The following is a 19,631-nucleotide window of genomic DNA, read 5'->3' as shown; positions in this document are numbered from 1 at the left end:
CGCCGTTCATCTTTGCATGGTCGCGCACCATCGGTTCATTTGACTACAGGACACTAAAGCCCGCACCGAAGTTTTGCCAGTCAAACATGCCTGAGGAATACTGGGCCAACGACGGTATCGTGCCCCTCTTCAGCCAATGGCATCCGTTTCAATGCAGGTATTGTGTTCTTTTTTTTTATGGTGTGGCAAGCACTCATTCATTGTGCAGCGAAACCAGTTGTAATCACCACCGCTCTCCCGAGAAGAATATGAGACCTGGGGTTTGGTATGTGCAGAGCGAGGACAGCACACACCACGGGACACTTGTCCCGTTGTGGACTGGGACCCACCGACAACAAGAGTTCTGGACGGAGTTGGGCCGATGGCTCACAACAGTAGAGGCAAATTTAGCTGCCCGCAAAGGGCTGTCAAGATAGGGAGGGAGTGGATTTATATAAAGCGACAACAACAATATATTGAGTGAAGTTGGGCTAAGGATTTTATCTTATCTAATCGTGGGAAATCATTACCTGATACAGTAGGATATTAGATCGATTTAAGTTACCCAAGCAGACTGATCTCTATTTATTTTTTTCGTCGCTGGGCAGACAGACTACGTAGTACAATGTGGTAGGTAAAAAAGTAGGGCTTATAGCGGTAATGCGTACAGGGGGGTTAGAATACATGAAGGAAATGTGTGATAGGATTATAAGGTGCGATATGGTTCGGGGATTGCGGTGACGACAACAACAAAAGCAGAGAGAAGATAGCGAGCGCATAAATAAAAATGCATGCGAGAGAGATGGGATTCCTCCTGGGGAAGAGAAACAACGGGTGAAAAAAAAAAACAGAAAATGAGAGGAGATTGTTCGTTTACTGATGCGCGGTGGTTGAGATCCATTGGCCGTGTCCGTGGTCGGTGGCAAGCGTCGGGAACTGCGGAGCGCGAGGAAGATGCTGAGGAAGCTCGCCATTGGGATGGAACTGCAAACTCCCTCCAGCCCGATTCTGGTGTTGGCGGCCCGGCATGCCCTTGGGCTGTCCGCCACGGTTGTTGTGACCGCCCTGGTCCCGTCGACCACCAGGTCCTTGACGGCGATTGTTGTTTGGTCCATTATTGCCAGCGTTCACTTCTGGGAATTGTTGGCCACGGAACGGCAGCGAAGGGATGTTGGGCGAATTTCCTTGGCTCAACATGACTTGCGACTGCGCGACCCAGGCAGCTTCGGTCATCGCTGGGAATGGACGGGGCTGCATTCCCATCATGGGTGGCATCGCGTTGGGATATGCATAACCCGGAGGGGCATATTGAGCGAATTGAGGAGTGCCATGAGCAACGGGGACAGCGGGAGGGCCTTGCTGTTGTGGGACTGGTTGCTGAGTCTGAGCTGACACAGGCTGATTTATGTGGTTCGACGTCATGTAGTGGTCCAGAGCTTCCGGTTGATAGAGAGGAATGAGGGTTCCAGCTCCATTTTGAATGAAACCAGTAGGCTGCAACGGAGCCTGCGACTGGCTGGGAGACTTCTCGCCAGAAGTTTGCGCCGTCGCATATGGATAAGGAAGATTATAGTACTATCGTGGTTCAGCAAGAGCATAGAAGATGCAACGAGAAACAAATGACTGACCCCGTACATCGGCCATGGACGAGGCGCAGCAGAAGCCGGGCCGCTCGCATCAGATCCAACAGGGCTGGCAAACTGTTGGGAATGATGGCCTTGATGTGTCGGCATTGGATATCCGGCAGGGTAGCCTGGATAGTAGGACACATATGGAACTTGTTGAGGGAAGGCATGCGGCCAAGGTGCCTGGTAATAGCCCCCACCAGGCATGGGGTATGGTGACCCCGAGCCGAGCGGAATTCCGGCATGAGGCGGCGGTGTCATGGTTGCCGAGGTCGGCTGATCGTACCATTCACCCGTAGCTTGCTCTGGTTTGGTCTCCGGCTCAGGCGAAGTATGGCGTGAGACTGGTGCAGAACGAGATTGGGCTTCAAACTTGGACTGCTCAAACTCGGCAGTTGACTGCCGATGCCCGACTTGGTTAGAAGCCATAATATCTCCCTCAGGATTCTCCTGGAAGCGACGCTGGCCATAATTCATATGCGGGTGTCGCCCACGAGCAGTTCCACGACCATGGAATCGAAAACTTCCTCGGGGAGGGTTGCAGTCTCGGAGTTGGACTCGGATGGTTCGACCATGATGAACTGAGTTGTGCTAGATGAACGACATTTAAGCCTTTGTTTAAGAGCAAGTAGATAACAGATACCTCGTTCATCACAGCACGAGCAGGAGACTCCGTGTTGTTGAACTTGACAAACGCAAATGCAGCTTTCGCGTTCGCTAAAAAAAGACGTTGGTCAGATTGCATATTGGCACATAATATTTCAACTTACTTGGCTTGACGACCCTCACGCTCTGCAACCCACCATATTTTTCGAACAATGCAGTCACACGATGTTCATCCCAAGCGTCAGGTCCATACATCTCGAGGCCGCCGACAAAAAGAGATGTCGGATCAATGCCTTTGGGCTCTCCACCAGGAAAGTAGCTCGCATCCTTGCCAGTAGTGTCGTCCTCACTGACGCTCGTGGCTGGCGTTGTTGGAAATTGTTGCGAGTCGTTGGTCTTTGGCGTGACTGGAGACATTCCAAGACCAGGAGTCTCAGGTTCGTCCCCTTCTTGGGTGTTTTCGTTCTCTTCGACACTGGCGGTGGCGGAAAGCTCGTGATGAGCGTTTTTTCCAGCGATGACCGTGGAAAGCGCTGACGACGGCCTGCTGCTATAAAATCGATTGGTCAGTAACAGGACGATCGATTTGGGAGGACTAACCTTTCCGTTGGCTCGAGCGCCGCATGAGCAGAAGGCTTCTTGTTGTCTGCCCACACGCCACGCCGTGCTCTGCGATCCGATTTGTGATCTCCCAGGAGTGGGAAATGCACATCCGAGTCACAATGACTTCAGTCACCATTCCGACAGTTGTTACATGGAAGGCATGTCTGGTTCACATAAGGCTGTATAGTATATGATGTATAGTAGGAGTAGGAGTGTTGTAATAGATATCAAACCATCTTCGTGCGTTTACGTCCGGGGGGTCCATCGTTTTGATCATCGTTTTGACGCTTTTTACCAACGACAACAAATGAGACTGCAAGTCAAGGCATGTAAACCGCTAGTAATAAAAGATCTGAATCACGTACCCACTGCTTTGGCAATCTTTTTGATAACGTGATCTTGGAGCGTTATGAGGATACTGAAACAAAGACAAGTAAGCGGAGAACATACCTTCTTTTGGTTCATTGACGGAACGACCTTGGTGACGACTACTACCAGTGATGTTATGATCTTCTTGTTTGGTACTGACTTCGTCATGGTCATTGTGGTTGTCGTCGTGGTCGTGGTCCCGGTCGCGGTCGTGGTCCTGGTCCCGGTCCCGGTCCCGGTCATCATCATCGTCATCACTGCTGGACTCGCCAACCAATGCCTCCACAATGCTCTCGTCGTCCAAGCCCTCGATACTTTGAACAAATTCCGTCCGAGCCTTTCCCGCCAGGCGTTGAACCCGCTCGCGCAGTGCCAACGCGTCCTTCTTCTGAGCTGCATACGTCTCGCGTTCTTGCTTCTTGCGAGCGACATGTTGCTGGACGACACCTCGGCAGATTACCACCCGATCTGCAGCCTCACTTTGGGTCTCAATGGCCTTTTGTACGGCCAGTCGCGCCTGTCGTTCCAAGACTTCAGCAGTGTTGAACTCGCCGACAGCGGCCTCGAAGACAGGGTCCCGTGGAAGTGGTACTGGAGCCGTCAGGGAGTGCATAGTACTCGAATACGCATTACTCACCAGTAGTGGCGTTTTCTTTGTCACGCGCGTTGGCAGGAACTCGCTGACGACTGTCTACCATTCGCACAAGAGAGTTAGACATATGAAAAGACATGGCGACCAGTAACGAACCTTGCAGACAGCGCAACCCGTCTTCCGCTCTTCGTAGGCGGTCAGCGGCGGTGGGATGACAATATTTGGCGACAATCTTTTGCTCTTGGGCGGTGCCTTTCAACGCGATGTCGCGTTCACATTCTTCGTTGAATTCGCGGATGAGGTGCGTTATATCGGTATTTGTGGCCATGGTTGGAGGGGAAAGAATGGTGAAACACGTGAAAACCGTGACGGCGAGTGATAACGTCATCAATGATGGCTGCCCAACTTGAATTTAATCTGCAAGCTTTGGGCAACGTGCTCGGTGAGGAGCAAGGAATCCATCGCATCGCTAGGAACATCGAGTACAGTTTGGAGAGGGGTGAGTCGTTTTTCGTCCAGAGAGTCTATGGGTAATCCTGCAATCGAATCATGCAGCAACCCCGTTCCGTCCGAGTCAACGACAGTTTAAAACTTTCTCCTTGCCCGCGCATAGTATAAAACGACATCCGTTGCAACCAACAAGGATACATTCCCCATCCGTAGTATAGGCAAAAGACTGTTGGATGTGCTGTTTGCAGCAGAAACGCGGTCGTCCTCCTTCCTTACTCCGGACGCATCTTCGTGAAGAGACACCATTTGGCCATCCAATGAAGACGCAGCAATATCTTCCCCATCTGACCAAAACGTGAAGCACAAATTCGCGGTCCCGGGAGCCGTTGACGAGTTAATTGGCCCCAGAAGGCGAAAAGTCGAGAGCGCTGATGTGGGCTTAGTACCCAGTTAAGACATCGAGTAATTTTCCTGTCTGCACGGACCAGACGAAGACCTTGAAAGAGTCCGTGGAGGTGCGAAAGATGCCTGGATGGTGAAGCGGAATACATAACACACTCCCGTGTTTGGCGAATGCGACAGAGGAAATTGGTGCAGTGTGTTGCGTCAAGGTGATAAAGCAGAAGCCAAAATGTGTGGACCAGACTTCGATTTTGCCATCGACCATCGGGAGCATAGGCGAGGGTGTTCATGTCGTGGAAATGGCCCTGTTGCTTGAGGGATATACAACTCGGACTGCCATTCCCGAACAAGCAACTGCCCGAGCTTTTTTGCACCCAAAAAAAAAATTCCTCGCCTGAGACATGCACGTTGGAGAACGCCGACATTTCCCAATGGTCATAGACACCGGTCGGAAATCCAACAATGGGTATGCGTGTGATGTGGTGCATACGACTTTTTGTGTTAGCTTGGTTGAAGCAATGACGCTTGTAGACGCCCCATCGTGTGTTGGCGATGATATTGCTTCCAGTGCCTTGCAAGGTGCCCAGCAGATGTCTTCGGTCGGAAGGCTTCCAACGAATTGAGGGTGAACAATCGAGCAGTCATGTCTCTCGACGTTGTTATAAAGCAACTAGAGTAGCTCAGACCCAGATGGACAATGAGACGACGACGTACCTCAAGTCTCAATGCTCAAAGCATCGTTATGATGTCCAGTGTATGTCCGATACAGGTCGAACGGTGCGAATTCGCGCGCGCAAGGTGGTTTGACGTGTGCTAGACCTGGAGCTGCGTATCATGCGAATCTAGTTCAAATGAGGTCCCACAGAAAAGTGTCTAATCAGCCACGAACTTTCCGTCGGGGGAGAATTTCATGTCTTTCACTGGCTTCCTGAAGTTAAAGTGGTGGAGCACAGTCAAACTCCGGAAGTTCACAAGGAGGAGGGCGGCGCGGCCGTCTTGCGAGCTTTTAGTATTGGTAGATTGGAATGCACAAAAACGCACCATCATCGACGGAAATTTAGACATTTGCGTCGGGACTCAAAGCTATTGCAGCAATGTTCTTGCCACTCTCAAAAGGAATTGATCAGTCAGGCAAAGAAACAAGCACAGAACGACGCCGCACCTGAAATATTGAGAAGTTTCCCACTGGACTGAGGAGGGGGGTGAAAAGCACATTCCCTTGTCGATAGACTGTGCCGCAGATGTAAGAGAATTCGTGAATGCATGGGAAGAGCGCAAATACCTTTCACCAAGTTGTAGTTCGCCTTGAGTTCACCTTCATGATTTTTTTGGGGGGTGGTCACTGGGTGGTCACGTATGGGAGGTCACGTATGTCACGTCACTCGTATGTCACGTCACTCGCGGTTCTTTGAAAGCTTTCACTGTTCTTTACCAGGCCCCACGAGGAATCCACCCGAGGAAATGCTCTCTATAGACATGTGTACACCGTGTGGGGGGGGGGCTCCAATTGGCCAGGAAACTCGGGCGGTACTAGGCAGTTGCATCAAGTCGTCTGGGAGCAATCTCTCCCCTTCGAGAAGCTTGGCCTACGTCCCTCCAACAAGGAACTTCTTCGGGGCTCGGTTGCCGTATCGCCCAGTGACCGTCATGGCATAGTCAAGACACCAGCATGCGATAGAGACAGGCAGCGCCACGGTTTTTTTCTTCATCTTGGCCGCCCCGCAGGCGATAATTCTTCCTGGGGTTACATGTAGGTGTTTACCAGTCTTTTTATACCATAGCTCGTCCGCCATTTCCCAGATCTCCTTTTGTCTGGGCACTCGCGACAGGTTAAGATGTGTTCCATCGAGTCGGGGAGATCGCAGGGAACACAGGGAGCGCGATCTTCGAATTCAGGTATGTTCTTCCAATAATCTTCCATCTTGTAACCTCCATGTATTAGTTTCCAGATGAAGACGCGTGTGTTCCTTGCTCCGCACACACTTCCACACCGACTTCTCTGATAGCCCTTCATCCTCTTCGAAGGCGATTGCCGACTGTGCAAGCAATATGTTCTGCTGTGTCGTCTTCCTATTCTTGGCTTTTATGTATGTGGCCTTTCCCATCTTTATCTTTTGGATCGCTGCTGTTGCTAGTGATTGTGTCATGGTCTTGAGTTTCGCGCCAGGAAGGGGAGGTAGGGGGTCTAAATCCATATGTATCTCGTCGGGGTGGTCCTTTTGGGCCCCTTCCCCTGCAAGTATGTCGGTGCCTTCATTCCCAGCAACGCCGGACTGTCCTTTGACCCATTTGAAAGTGGTGCTTGCCTCACTCGTAATCTGCACAGTGTGGTTCGGGCCAGATCCGCGTTCTCCGTTCTGAAGGACCCCTCGTCTTCCCATCGTCGTGCGTGTTTCATCATTCCCTCTATGACATATTTAGAGTCGCATCTGGTCGCTTGGGTCCATCTCTGCCGCTTCTTTTGCGGCCACCATCTCGCCCACTTGATTTGGCGGCCCGAGTTCGCGGGCTCTATTACGCGGGACCCCAACACTGAAGAATATTTCAGCGCCAGCACGGGTTTGGGGGGTGCCGTTGTTTATCGATGACCGTCAGTGAAAATCTGGCACCTGGTCGCGTTCGTTCTTGCCTGTCCGGGGATTCGTATGCGGTGTTCGCTTGACCCTCTGTGAATACCCGAAACGTGTCAACAATCGTTCCATGCGTGGTGACACGTGGGTCAAAAGAGGAGGGTATGGTCGTCATCCATGATTTGCATGTCCATATCTAACTGCGAATCCCAGAATTCGGGTTGGGCTGTTCTCGGGTCCCATTTGTCATCTACAGAGCGTTCATCAATCCATTTGCTTTCTTGAAGCACTTAGAGTATTATGGGAGGTGACGGCAGCCTGTTATCGCCCGCGTTAACTGGCACACGGCGCATCTGCAGTTTATGTGGCCCTGTGTGTGTGCTTCTCGTGCAAGCTCTTCGGCGTCCCTCACCGTGCGGATTCGGTGTTTTTCCCGAAGCCGTTTGATGACCTCTCTCGGCGTGTTGAAGATGCCATTGTTATTCGTGGTTGTTTGACAACCAGATTGGCATGTCTCTCTGCGACACCGCTATTGCATTCGTCCCGACCCCGTACTTCTCACCGGTCTTTATCATCTTAGCTAAGTCGGAGCCGATGCGCTTGGCGGATGTTTTGGGCTTCCACTTCTGGGTTGGTTCCTACTTCGTTCTCCACTGACTCGTATCTCTTGCTAGTGTTACGTGCAAGGATTTCGTCGGCTGCCAGAGCCCAGGTACACTCGTGGTTTTTCCTCGCGCACGCGCTGGTACTTGCGTTCCTAATGCACCAAGCAGTTATTTCTGCTTCTCTGTTCTGAATGAAGTAACCTTCTGTATCCTAAAGCGAACCCAAAACGTCGAATCATGGTCGCATCTGTCATTACGAAGAGGATGGAGGAGATCGAGCATGGCTTGCTCATGACAACAACCCGCAACAACGAAGATTGCTGGCTTTTCTTGTTAAGAAGTCATGACTTGACCTTGGACCGCATCCAGCTGTTGTATGCCGCGGCTCGTTGACGCCAGAATACTCTCTTGTTCCGATACTCCAACATCCCACCCTACCAGGACTAATGCAAACCATCCTCTTCACGAAGTGCAACAGATTTTATTGGAATAGAGCTTTGTCCGTTTCTTTTTTGTTATATGACCAGCACAACTCATTCCACCTTATAGTGAGTCCGAGTCTTCGACTAACCACACTCGGTCCTGCCCAGCTATCATCAGGACGCTGGGCAACCATTGTCTTACTACTGGCCGGACTCCATATTCATACATCCGTAACGCGGACCGCGAGCGATGACATGTGCCGAGGCCCTCCCGGCAAAATGAAACACAAGTGGAATTCACTGAGATGGTCCGAATACATTTCAAACACTATGCCGCTCGAAATGCAGATTCAGTCCGAGGCCAGTGCAAAGTCTCAGACACAGTTAACATATTTATATCTCGATTTACGACAGCTTGAAGCTTGAGAAACGGAGACCAGGCGCTCCGTGTATCCAGTAGGCGCGACAACTCTGAAGAGAGACCCCGACAGTCGGCGCATCAAATCCCGCATTCCCTACCTGACCTGCCGCATGGCGCTTTGGGTAACACGAATCGAAGATGGCGGCGCCGACATGGACGGGAGGTGGGCTGGCAGCTACACCTGTTTCAATGCGCCTCTTGATTAGGACGAGACGCAAGCAAGTGATTTGCTTGTCCAATGACTCCGTTGAGTTATGTCGGGTTCGAACGTCACATGGCTAGCCACAACGTTGATGTTTGTGCTCCACGACGGCATCCACCGTATTCAAGTTTTGCTTTGATTTTAGTGAGTCATTCTCATTCTCTGTGGAAATCAATACTCGTCTGACCATCAAGCTTGGGCATTGCAGACAGAGCGCCCCGTGTATCTAGTAGGCACGACAACTCTGAAGAGAGACCCCGACAGTCGGCGCATCAAATCCCGCATTCCCTACCTGACCTGCCGCATGGCGCTTTGGGTAACACGAGTCGAAGATAGCGGCGCCGACATGGACGGGAGGTGGGCTGGCAGCTTCACCTGTTTCAATGCGCCTCTTGATCAGGACGAGACGCAAGCAAGTGATTTGCTTGTCCAATGACTCCGTTGAGTTATGTCGGGTTCGAACGTCACATGGCTAGCCACAACGTTGATGTTTGTGCTCCACGACGGCATCCACCGTATTCAAGTTTTGCTTTGATTTTAGTGAGTCATTCTCATTCTCTGTGGAAATCAATACTCGTCTGACCATCAAGCTTGGGCATTGCAGACAGAGCGCCCCGTGTATCCAGTAGGCGCGACAACTCTGAAGAGAGACCCCGACAGTCGGCGCATCAAATCCCGCATTCCCTACCTGACCTGCCGCATGGCGCTTTGGGTAACACGAATCGAAGATGGCGGCGCCGACATGGACGGGAGGTGGGCTGGCAGCTACACCTGTTTCAATGCGCCTCTTGATTAGGACGAGACGCAAGCAAGTGATTTGCTTGTCCAATGACTCCGCTGAGTTATGTCGGGTTCGAACGTCACATGGTTAGCCATAGCGTCTAGCATTCCTCTGTTGCTGGTCGTAGATACCTCGCTTGTTTTCTGAATACAAATTAATATCGGCATCATCATTGGCATTCTCTACTATTCAAAGCCGTGAAATGGGCAAATCAAGCTCCTTGCCATACTAAACATTAAGAGACATTAAGTGACCAGCGACATGACTGTCCCATCCCGGGCACCTACTATCTGTCAAACGTAAGATCTGTTAGGTACTATATTGTGTATGGATATGATCTACCTAAATGGTCTGCCTCTACTGCAACAGAACCCGGTCAAGTCACATCTTGGCATGCGGCAAGCGTTGCCGACTGCCAAGCGTGGACCCCGGGCCACTCTGGTACCCTCGGCTATGCGGCTTCCATGCACGTGATCCATCCACCTCTGGCCCGTACCAACGCATACCACTCGCAGCAGAACTCCCATCGCCTCCCATCGCCACATCTCAACGGGCTCCACTTCACCCGCCACTCTTGAACGACACGCCTCACCCTACGACCTCATATCGCGTCGCATCGGATCCTCTGGCCGGCGGAATCACCAAAATCGTGGCAGGCGCCGCGCCCCATTCTCTCCTCCGATTCCCGCCAAACCTGGCACACTACCAGACATCACTATCGCCCTCAAACATGTCAAGTATCGGACTGAACGCACGGCTGGTTGGTCCCCCATACCCTTGACAAACCCACTTGATCCCGCGCCGTGTCTTGACCTCGAAATTCGACAAACTCGATGGTGCTCGACGCTCGAGCGGGGTCTGACTGTGGTTTACTCGCGAGTATCGGCGTGGGCAGCCACTCCTGTTGCCGGGGCATTTGCTTCTCGACTGGATGGTTGCCCAGATCGGGCTCGTTAGTATGCTCTCTCGGCTTCCCGCCGTGGCATTTGCGCTCGCCGTCCTCCGACCACTCCCATCCTGCGGAGCATCGTGTGAATCGACTAGCTCCGCCCGGGTCGCCTAGCTGAAACACAGGACGCGGCATCGGTGAGCCCACGACGGCCACTCGTTGTCCAACAAGTCGTACGATTTATTTTTCTCTCTGCAGCTCTATAAAAGCCAGCTGTAACTGTGGTGGTGGAACGCAGCCAATGTCTACTTCACGGCCACTCATCGGTATCGCGCTCTCTCTCCCTCAACACGTCTACTGCGACCGCGCAAAATTCTGTATCGGCTCTTCGACAGGAAAGGCAGGCGTTCATCCTCCGGGTACTGAGCTTTACCAGCTGCTCTTGCAACGAGATGGTTCGAAAATCAGCGTCTGCGCTCCGTGCTACGACACTTTGGTTGCGCAGGACACAACCAAACGTGTCTCAACTGTTGGTGAGTGCCTTAAATATGTCGTTACAGTGTCCAATTGCTCACAACCACCATAGCGTCATCTAAACCTTCACAATCCCAACATTCCCATGGGATGCCGCCGCCGCCAGCCCCTCATGGACGTCGTGTCAAGGGCGATGCGGAGATTCATCAACTTGTCGCAGCCGCCCAGCGCCATGGTACAATTGGATTTCTTCTTCTCGTCTCCTAGCTAACATACTTTGACAGAAAAGGTCAAGGTTCGGGCCATTGGAACTGTCGCAGGTACATCAGGATCAAGCTCAAGAGGCCCGCAAATCCGCCATAGTACTGGTGGGTATAATTCAAACCACAGTAACTATGAAGCTGCCCAGCAGGCAAATCGCAAGCGCGCCCTCGGTACCAGCACCGCGATTCTTGTTTCGATCACAATCCGTCTCGTTCACCTAGCAAAGACGAAGTCATTTCAAACATTCGAGGTATGTGGTTAGTCTTCTCGGCGTTGTAAATCTGTATTCATCGTTGTCTAGACATGCCTTAAAACCATTCCAGAGGTCGTTCCTGTCAACATCACCGCTGCGTCACTGCTGGAACTTGCATTCAAGTGGATAGAGCAACCATACCGTGATGCGCTCACCAATCTCGGTTTCTCCGAGACTTTCCCTCTCTTCATCGACGATGTCGAGTTACAGAACGCCGCTGGCATTCCCTACAAGATGGATCTCGACATCCCTGTCATTCGACACCACTTCTTCAAGTCGGCGAAAGATGGGAGCAGCCTCGTCTTTAACAACAAAGCCACTGTTCCCATCGTTCGCCTGATGCTTTCGCAGAACTGGGTGACCCGGTATCGCAACTGGACGATCGATATGGAGGAAGAGGCCTTCCTGGTGGCAGAGCAAACATCGGGAGCTAGTAAACGAAAGGTGGCGGGCTCTACGAAGCCGGCGCGCAAACGAGCGAAGAAGCAGGTATGTCAATTTTTGCTGTCCGTTCGGTTCCTACGACTGACTTGAGACTAGTCGGAAACAGTGGCCGAGCCGTCCTCTATGATGGAGTCGCAACCTATTCCCTCGACGTCGGCTGCCGCCGCGGCAATGAAGTCTGTGTCCATCAACACATCCCGCTCCGTCCAGCAGATTCCCTCTTCATCTGCCGCCATTCCCAATGATATCGATGGGGAATTTCTGTCATCACACGCATCTCGCTCGCGCCATTCCGCGTCAGCTCCAGTGGTCATTCCCACTGATTTGGCTCGTGCCCTTTCGTTGGCCAAGAAGACGAGCGCAACTGATGCTCATCTCTTTGGTAGGGTGTCCTCCGTCATCTTATGTTTATGCTGACATGTTTCAGTCCAAATTCGCACGTTCCGCGTTGGCCTAAAGATGGTCCTATTGCTCCCACTCGATGAACTAACGAAAGCCATGTCATCAAGCCGTCTCGATCGATTTGCTACCGAGTCCGAGTATACATTGAGCATCAACTTCGACCACAAGAGCATCGGGGGCTTCAAAGCTGCATTCTTTGGGCATATATCCGAGTCTCCCTTTACGACATCCAGACTGGAGATCTGCGCAAAGCAGGCACATGACGGAAAAGGTCTGGGTCATTGACAACAATTAAATATTGTCTTGACCTTTGTATAGGCGCCAATCGCAAGATCCTGTCTTCAGAAGCGCAGCTCAAGCATCTTCCCGATGAGATCAGCGCGCATCAGTGGGGCAATGCTCTCCTTGAAGCAACTTATGGGATGATGAGGTCGTGGCGTGCGACAAAGATGTGCGATGACCCACACTGGCGCTCGAAGCTTCGATCGCCCCAGCTTCGTTTTACAGAGGTTGGACTTGCAGTCGAGCAAGGCGGCGGTCAGCATCCCAAGGTATTCATGGTCGAGGAGCGCATCACTGGGGATTTTGTCAAGTACATCCATAATGGCTCAGCACGGCTCTCGGCCTCGGCGCAGAATGATCCTGTTGCTCTATTCCTCTCATTTACGCAGCATGCTCAGTATATTCTTTCTGATGGCATGATTTTCGTCAGTGACTATCAAGGTTTGTGCCGTTGCTCAAATACTATACCTCAATCTAAAGTAACATCCAGGTGGACTTGACAACGATGGAAATATTCTTCTGACGGATCCTCAGATCATCAGTGACCCGTACGTCCTATGATTCTGTGGTCACCGTAGCTGACAGGTGCTCAAGAAAACTTGGTGAGATATTTGCGGGAGGTAATGTTGCCTCGGCCTTCTATAACTTCAAGAATGATCATCGATGCAACTCATTCTGCATTGACTATGGCTTGGCACCCCTCCACGACTTTGTCCCAATTCGCGCAAGGTCTACATGATCACTATTTCAATCCTACTCTCCTTTGTTTTCCTATTGTCTTAGTCTACAATTTCCTTAATTGCGTTGCATGTACGTAGTTAGTTACATGCAGATCATTTCTTCATTACCTCTTTGCATTCGGAGAATCTGAGCAAAATTTGGCCAGCAATATTAAATTATAATTTCAAGATAATATATCATATTGATGCCATAATAATGCTAGAATGGTATGATAATGTCATAATAAATATTATAACTTAATATAACATAAAATAAAATAAAAATAAAAATAATAACACAAATAAAATAAAATTTATTTCACCCTTGCATAGTTTCTACAAAAATTGCTTATCCTTAACCTTATCAATGACTCATTAATATTCCCTGAACCTCATCCTCTTCCTCTTCCTCATCTTCAGGAAGAACAACCTCATATTCAACATCTGCTTCCTCATCACTGAACAGACGATCCCCAAAGAAGTCATCATCTATCTCATGCATTTCATCATCCTCTTGCTCTCCACCTAAGTTCACAGCTTGAACATCATAGTCAAAATTCTCCTCCAATGATTTGAAAGCTGTCAGGAAAGCACCCCGGTCATCATCTGTCAAATCCTGCTCCAATTGGTTGCGCAAAATCACAAAGACATCCCAGATTGAATCATAAGTGATTTGCGGTTGGCCAATCTCATCATAGAGCTGCTGAACTTGTTCATGGAAAGCCGGAGAGGTGAGTTCAAATACTGGGCTTGTTGGTGGAGACCAGAGTGAGGTCATCTGATCTAACAAGTCATCGGAAACTGAAACCTAACATTTTCAGAAGGTATACCAGACAGAAGCAGCAAGATCCTCACTGCAAAATTCTGACCACGCCATCTTTCAGGGTTTGTATGAATTTCATCAGGAATACCATGTGGCAGAAGTTTGTGTTTGTAGGAACGACGCATACTGCCATTTTGACGGGCCGTCCAAGCGTCAAGCTCAGCCTGCAGGTAGGGGATAAAGAGCCACCGAAAGAGAAATCTGTCAATCTAAGTATTCTCAACAAACTAGCTAATTTATTAAAAACGCACATATCAACTGGGTCACGTTGAGAAAAATCAATAATCCCAAGTACTTCGCCTTGTTCAAGAAGATGCTCAAATCCAACAGCCCAGCCCCGCCGAATGCGAGACCAGCTGATTTCGGACTTGATATTCATCTTATCATAGTGCCACTTGTGTTGAATAGTGCCACGTAAAGATGGATCAAGTTCTTGGCGCATTGCTGTATGACATTTAGCAATGCCATTGTTTTCACGGCCAGTATCGCTGAACGTAAGCAATGGAATTGCTATACTATATCAGAATCTTAAATAACATAAAGGAATAAGCTTACTGCGTTCCCGACGAGCTGCTTCAAGATAGTAACTGGTGACCAGAGCAGTGTTACGGTTTGTCCACCATATCTTGTTCCAATGGAATCGCCCTGTATATGGGTCCATTCCAAGATGCATGTACAAGCCGAAGTACTTCCATTTGTCGTGTTGATCAAAGCTCCAGATCTCCATTACGCCTGCACTGTAGAATCGTGAGCGTTTAAAACGGGCTCCATATCTTCGTGCAACAGCCTCAGGCTCCATTGTCCGCAAAATATCAAGGACATCCTTTCTGCAAGCCTTTATTAGCAGTGGAGGATAGATGCAAATAAACCAAACTCGGGAATTTTAATGCCGTGTTCCCAACGGAGCACAACCACCAATGACCGGGCTCCCATATTGGGATATGCAGGCCGGAGGGCAGCAATAATCTGGGGCACATTGGCATATGCACCTGGCTGTTGCTTCTGCTGATATGTTCCAAGCAGGTTAAGCCGACGGGCGTGCTCGAAAACAGCCTGAGATACTAGGCTAGATGTGAGAGACTTGTTCAGAACCAAGCCAAGCATATATCATACCTCATTGTGTAGTTTTTTCCTTGGAATTCAGGATTCTGCACAATATCTTGTATGATTGTTTTGCTCATCCTTGTGTCGCCATAGCCCAGCATCCAGTAATGCTGGATCTTTGGATCAAGCCATTCCCGGGGTGCTGGTATCAGTATTGAGAATTTGGCAAGACCTGCTGCTGCTGGTCCACTCACGAGTGGGCATTGCACGAAGTCAAAGGGCAAGTAACAATTGGTCTTATCGATAACGGATACATTCGGTCCGGCTGTCATGCGGGTACACTATCTCCCCATCTCCGGGGTCCTCATGTCAGCATCTGTCACTGTCAACACCCGGGTAACACTCGGCAACGCTTGCCGCATGCCAAGATGTGACTTGACCGGGTTCTGTTGCAGTATGCCTCAACTCGCCACCAACGGTCCGATGTCATGTCACGGAGTTAGCGGCCTTAGCACCTATAGCTCACCCAGATCCCCTCTAATTAGAGGCGGAGACTAGGGTACTCTCCGCCTCTAACTAGAGGGGGTTGAGCTTGCCGCGGGCACCCCCGCTACCTCCGGCTGCCGACGGCGGGCTTCATGGTGGTGGAAGCCAGTGTGACACGGTCGGGAGCCGGCGTCATCGTCCGGGCACCCTCCCGCCCTCTCGTCGTCGTCTAGGCCCGTCCCCACCGCCGCCGACGGTGAGCGCGGCCGTGACCCGTGACCATTGCTGACACCTTCCATCAGGAACATCAAGAACATCACCGCTCGCTGTCGTCGGCTCGGCAACACCCCCGCGCCACCGCCGCTTACCTCCCCGCCGCTGTCAAAGGCTCGCGCTCGTCGTCGTGGACGTCGCCGACGACAATGAGGTCAATTCTTGCCCAAATTAGATCAAATTTTTTGTACTTTGATTACACATCAATACTAGCATCATTTTCATCAACCCCGCCGCATCCCCGATGTCATTGATGGCAGGCCATCACCCCGCCCTCCGCCCGACGCAGCGCCGCCACCCCCGACGCTGCCTGACACCCCCCGACCCTAAAAAATCAAAAAGTCGCCAAATGGCTCAATTAAGCGCGAACAAAAGTCGGATATTTAAAATATGCAATATTTATGTAGATATTCAATTTACATTGTTAACTCACTGTAACGGGTTATCACTCACCTTACTCTATACGACTCAGAACTCGCACTTTGGATTATCAGATATCAAGTAGACACATGACCAGTAGTCACATGCTATGTAACGGTAGACGTGACTAGGTCACGCAGCAGCAACTTAACTCTTTACTTCTCTATCGTCTTTCCATCTCTTCTCGCGGACCCGTCCCGACCGCCCGAGTACGCGCAACTGCTTCCTCCTCGCCGTAGGCTACGGGTCGCTAGTCGGGCCGCCTTTGGATGCCATCGGCGGTCCGACCCCCTCTGGATTAACATCCCCTTCTCTCTTCTTCTCGCGAAGGCTCCTTTCGCAGCTGCGTCACAAATGGAGCCCACCGCGAGGGCCTTCGACGACGAAGAAGATCGTAGAACCCCCTTGAAATAACTCAAAGAACGTATCGAGGCTGCTACGTGGCGTTTCCCACAGCCGGAATCCTGCCGTGTGTCTCGTCTATACTCCATGTGCTTGGTTCCTGAAGACTTAGCGAACCGAGTGATCGCTCTTTAAGCGAGGTGTTTCACTTCCAACTTATAATCCGTTACTTGTCGGCGTGACGACGCGTCGAAAAAACTTGTCCTCTACTTCCACGACCGACTAAATTCCCTTATGTCCTCGTCAAGCTCTCAAAAAGTTCTCCGCAAGGCTTCCAACCCTGCTGCCCCGTCCAGCAAAGCGGCCGGGAAAATGCCACGAAGAGCGTCAGTGGCCGAACCTCCTGCTCAGGCTGGATCCCAACTTGAGCAGTTGGAGTTGGACGACGTGTCCCGCATTGGTTCTTCGCAAGGCGCTTTCGATTCTTCGTCCCCTTGGACGCCACTGCAGACTCCCGCCGTACACGCTGCCCGATCTCAAGCGCAGCCGGCAACTCTTCCTCCTTCCCCTTCCCCTGTCCTGAGCGCTAGAGCTCCCGTCTTCCAACCTACCAGACCTTCTAATCTGAAACCGGACGAAGGGCGCGGGAGGGCTGCTAGTGATGCTTCGAACCACACCGCTCGCCCCAGTGACAACGCGCCGGAAGCAGAGATGCCAAATTCCTCGGAGGAAGAATCGATTAGGACTTCGGGGCCGGCCACCAGTTGTTCTTCTGCCTGGCAAGAACTATCCCCGCCAACCAGGACGGACTCGCTTCCAGCACCTTATTCCGTTAGCTTCAGGCCACCTCCGCCTCATCTGAAGGGTGATTCTATCACTTCGGCGCTCAAGACGTCTCACACAGTTGCTGGATCCCCGCAGCTGGTCCCTCCTCCTATCTTCGAATACCTGGGCGGGACTCTTGGCCTTTATTATGAGCCGCTGGTGGATAGCGTACTCCGGCATCACCAAATCGAATCCCCTCGTGAAAACTATGATCCTATCATAGTGTACGGATTCGAAGGCGTTGAGCAGATTCTCGAAGACGACCGATTGGCTCTCCTTCGCTTGATATTGAAACGATACTACTCCCCGCGAAGCGATATGACTTGGGATCGCCTGGATGAGGAAGTGGATGCCATTTCCTCCATTCCTGCGGCAGAATCACTGGTTTCCCCCGTTTTCCCTCAGACAGAACCTCGCTACTTCCGTTTGGAGGTTAAAACGTTTACGCGAGTAGCTCATACTCTATACGCCTTCCACCAAATCCTACAGGGATTAGAAAAGCTAGAGGGAGTACCTGACGGGCACCGCTTCCAAGTAGACTATGGGTTCAAGTTGCTATCAGTCCTTAACAAGGCTACGGAAGCGGACAAGGTGCTGTTGGCTTTCGGGGCTACTCAACTCCGGCTTGCGGGAGCGAACGTCCGAGTGAAGCGCACTCTGTCTCACTTAGTCAAGGCTGCTCGACAGGAGGAAGCGACTACCATCTCGTCCATCGCGTCTACTCGCTCAGAGTTATGAACGCGGACAGCGGCTTTGGATCCGGAACCCGCTCTGAAACTTTATGTCGCGCGGCCCGACTACCAACAGTACTTGCAACAGGCTAACCCTATAGTCTGGGAGCGAGTGAAGAATCATTATCAAGCGGCCCAAGACGCCTACGCTTTACCTTACCGTTCTGACACTTGGCCTGTTCATCCCGAAGCTCCACCCTTACCTATTTGACCTATATTTCCTTCAACGACGCCCATACCAGTTGCCACTGCTCCCTCTCCCATATCGCATAGACCCTTTCCGGCTCCTTCCGCTTCAGCTCGCGCTGGATTGCGGAATTTATTCGGAGTACCCAACGAGGAAGCGGTCGACGGATCTGGGGGGCCATCTGTGACTTTCGCTGCAAACTAAGCAAACTCCTCCCGTGCGTTCACGGAGCGAGGCGCCTACAACCCCTTCCCTGCCATTCCTGTCACCCGAGCTCGAAATGATACCTCTGCCAACTACCCCGTACCTCCTCACCACTCGGGATCTTCTTCGAGTGGATCCGGGAGCGGAGAACCGAATGGTGGTCGTGGATACAACGGACCACCCGGTGGAGGCGGACAGCCGGGTCCCTCCGGTCCGCCAGGATCCGGCGGTCCTCCCGGCCCGAGCGGGCCGCCTTACGGCGGGTCCGCCCGGCGGTGGCCCACCGGGCGGCGGCTTCCCGGGCGGATTTCCGCTGGGAAGCTTTCCCCCGCCTAACCCTGGGGGGCCTCCGAGCCCATGCTGTAATATATTTGATAAATTGGCTGGGCCTGTCCATGGCGCGTGATTGATTCCGACCTGGCCTCCCCACAAGCGCCTGGAGGGGCCACAGCACCTCCCTCTCCTCCCTTGCCGGCCCCAGCAGCCTCGGCTTCCCAGCGGCGGCCAATCAATGATTGCAGGGGCATGCCGGACACCCATCATTGTATGCGGTTGTTTGTCTACACCATCCCGCATTGCTCGGTAGGGCCGCTCCCGTCGCGTGCGTGCGCCTCGAGACAGGCGCGCGTGGCAGGGCAGGACAACGCAATTCTCATTCTTACCCATAAACCCTAAATCTGTTCTTACTTGAAACCAAGAACTGGAAACTGGACAACTCATTTTTCAAAAAAAAAAAAACTAAGTAATTTCTCAAAGGCTAAGTCAATGTGGCTCCCGAAGTCTTTGAGAAGTCATTACATGCTTATGTGCTTGACTTATACATACAGACTCTTTTCCGAGGGAGGCAGGCTGAGGAAATTGAATTTTCATAGGCTACACGACAAACAAAACGACCAAGACGAGCAATAGTACGAAAAACAGGAGGCAGGTTACGTCGAAACA

General features: G+C 51.5%; 2 protein-coding genes across 2 annotated transcripts; one reads left to right on the top strand and one right to left on the bottom strand.

The window, feature by feature from the left end:
- Positions 1-852: 852 nt before the first annotated feature.
- On the bottom strand, positions 853-4,102 carry MIND_00504500 (RNA binding protein; the record flags this gene model as incomplete). Its single annotated transcript, XM_037361839.1, has 9 exons — positions 853-1,554; positions 1,608-2,195; positions 2,248-2,321; positions 2,375-2,760; positions 2,811-2,856; positions 3,179-3,211; positions 3,264-3,773; positions 3,820-3,873; positions 3,931-4,102. 9 exons carry the CDS (start codon positions 4,100-4,102, stop codon positions 853-855), a joined length of 2,565 nt encoding a protein of 854 aa, XP_037222131.1.
- A 6,715-nt stretch (positions 4,103-10,817) lies between these two features.
- On the top strand, positions 10,818-13,374 carry MIND_00504400 (Alpha-type protein kinase domain-containing protein; the record flags this gene model as incomplete). The annotated part of the gene is made up of 9 exons (XM_037361838.1): positions 10,818-11,049; positions 11,103-11,225; positions 11,275-11,504; positions 11,556-11,996; positions 12,048-12,333; positions 12,379-12,624; positions 12,672-13,076; positions 13,126-13,183; positions 13,230-13,374. 9 exons carry the CDS (start codon positions 10,818-10,820, stop codon positions 13,372-13,374), a joined length of 2,166 nt encoding a protein of 721 aa, XP_037222130.1.
- Between the last annotated feature and the right edge of the window lie 6,257 nt (positions 13,375-19,631).

Source organism: Mycena indigotica (assembly GCF_014461135.1).
Source record: "Mycena indigotica strain 171206Taipei chromosome Unknown Mind.scaff0004, whole genome shotgun sequence".
Lineage (NCBI taxonomy): Eukaryota > Fungi > Basidiomycota > Agaricomycetes > Agaricales > Mycenaceae > Mycena > Mycena indigotica.
This window is presented reverse-complemented; position numbering and strand designations above follow the sequence as displayed.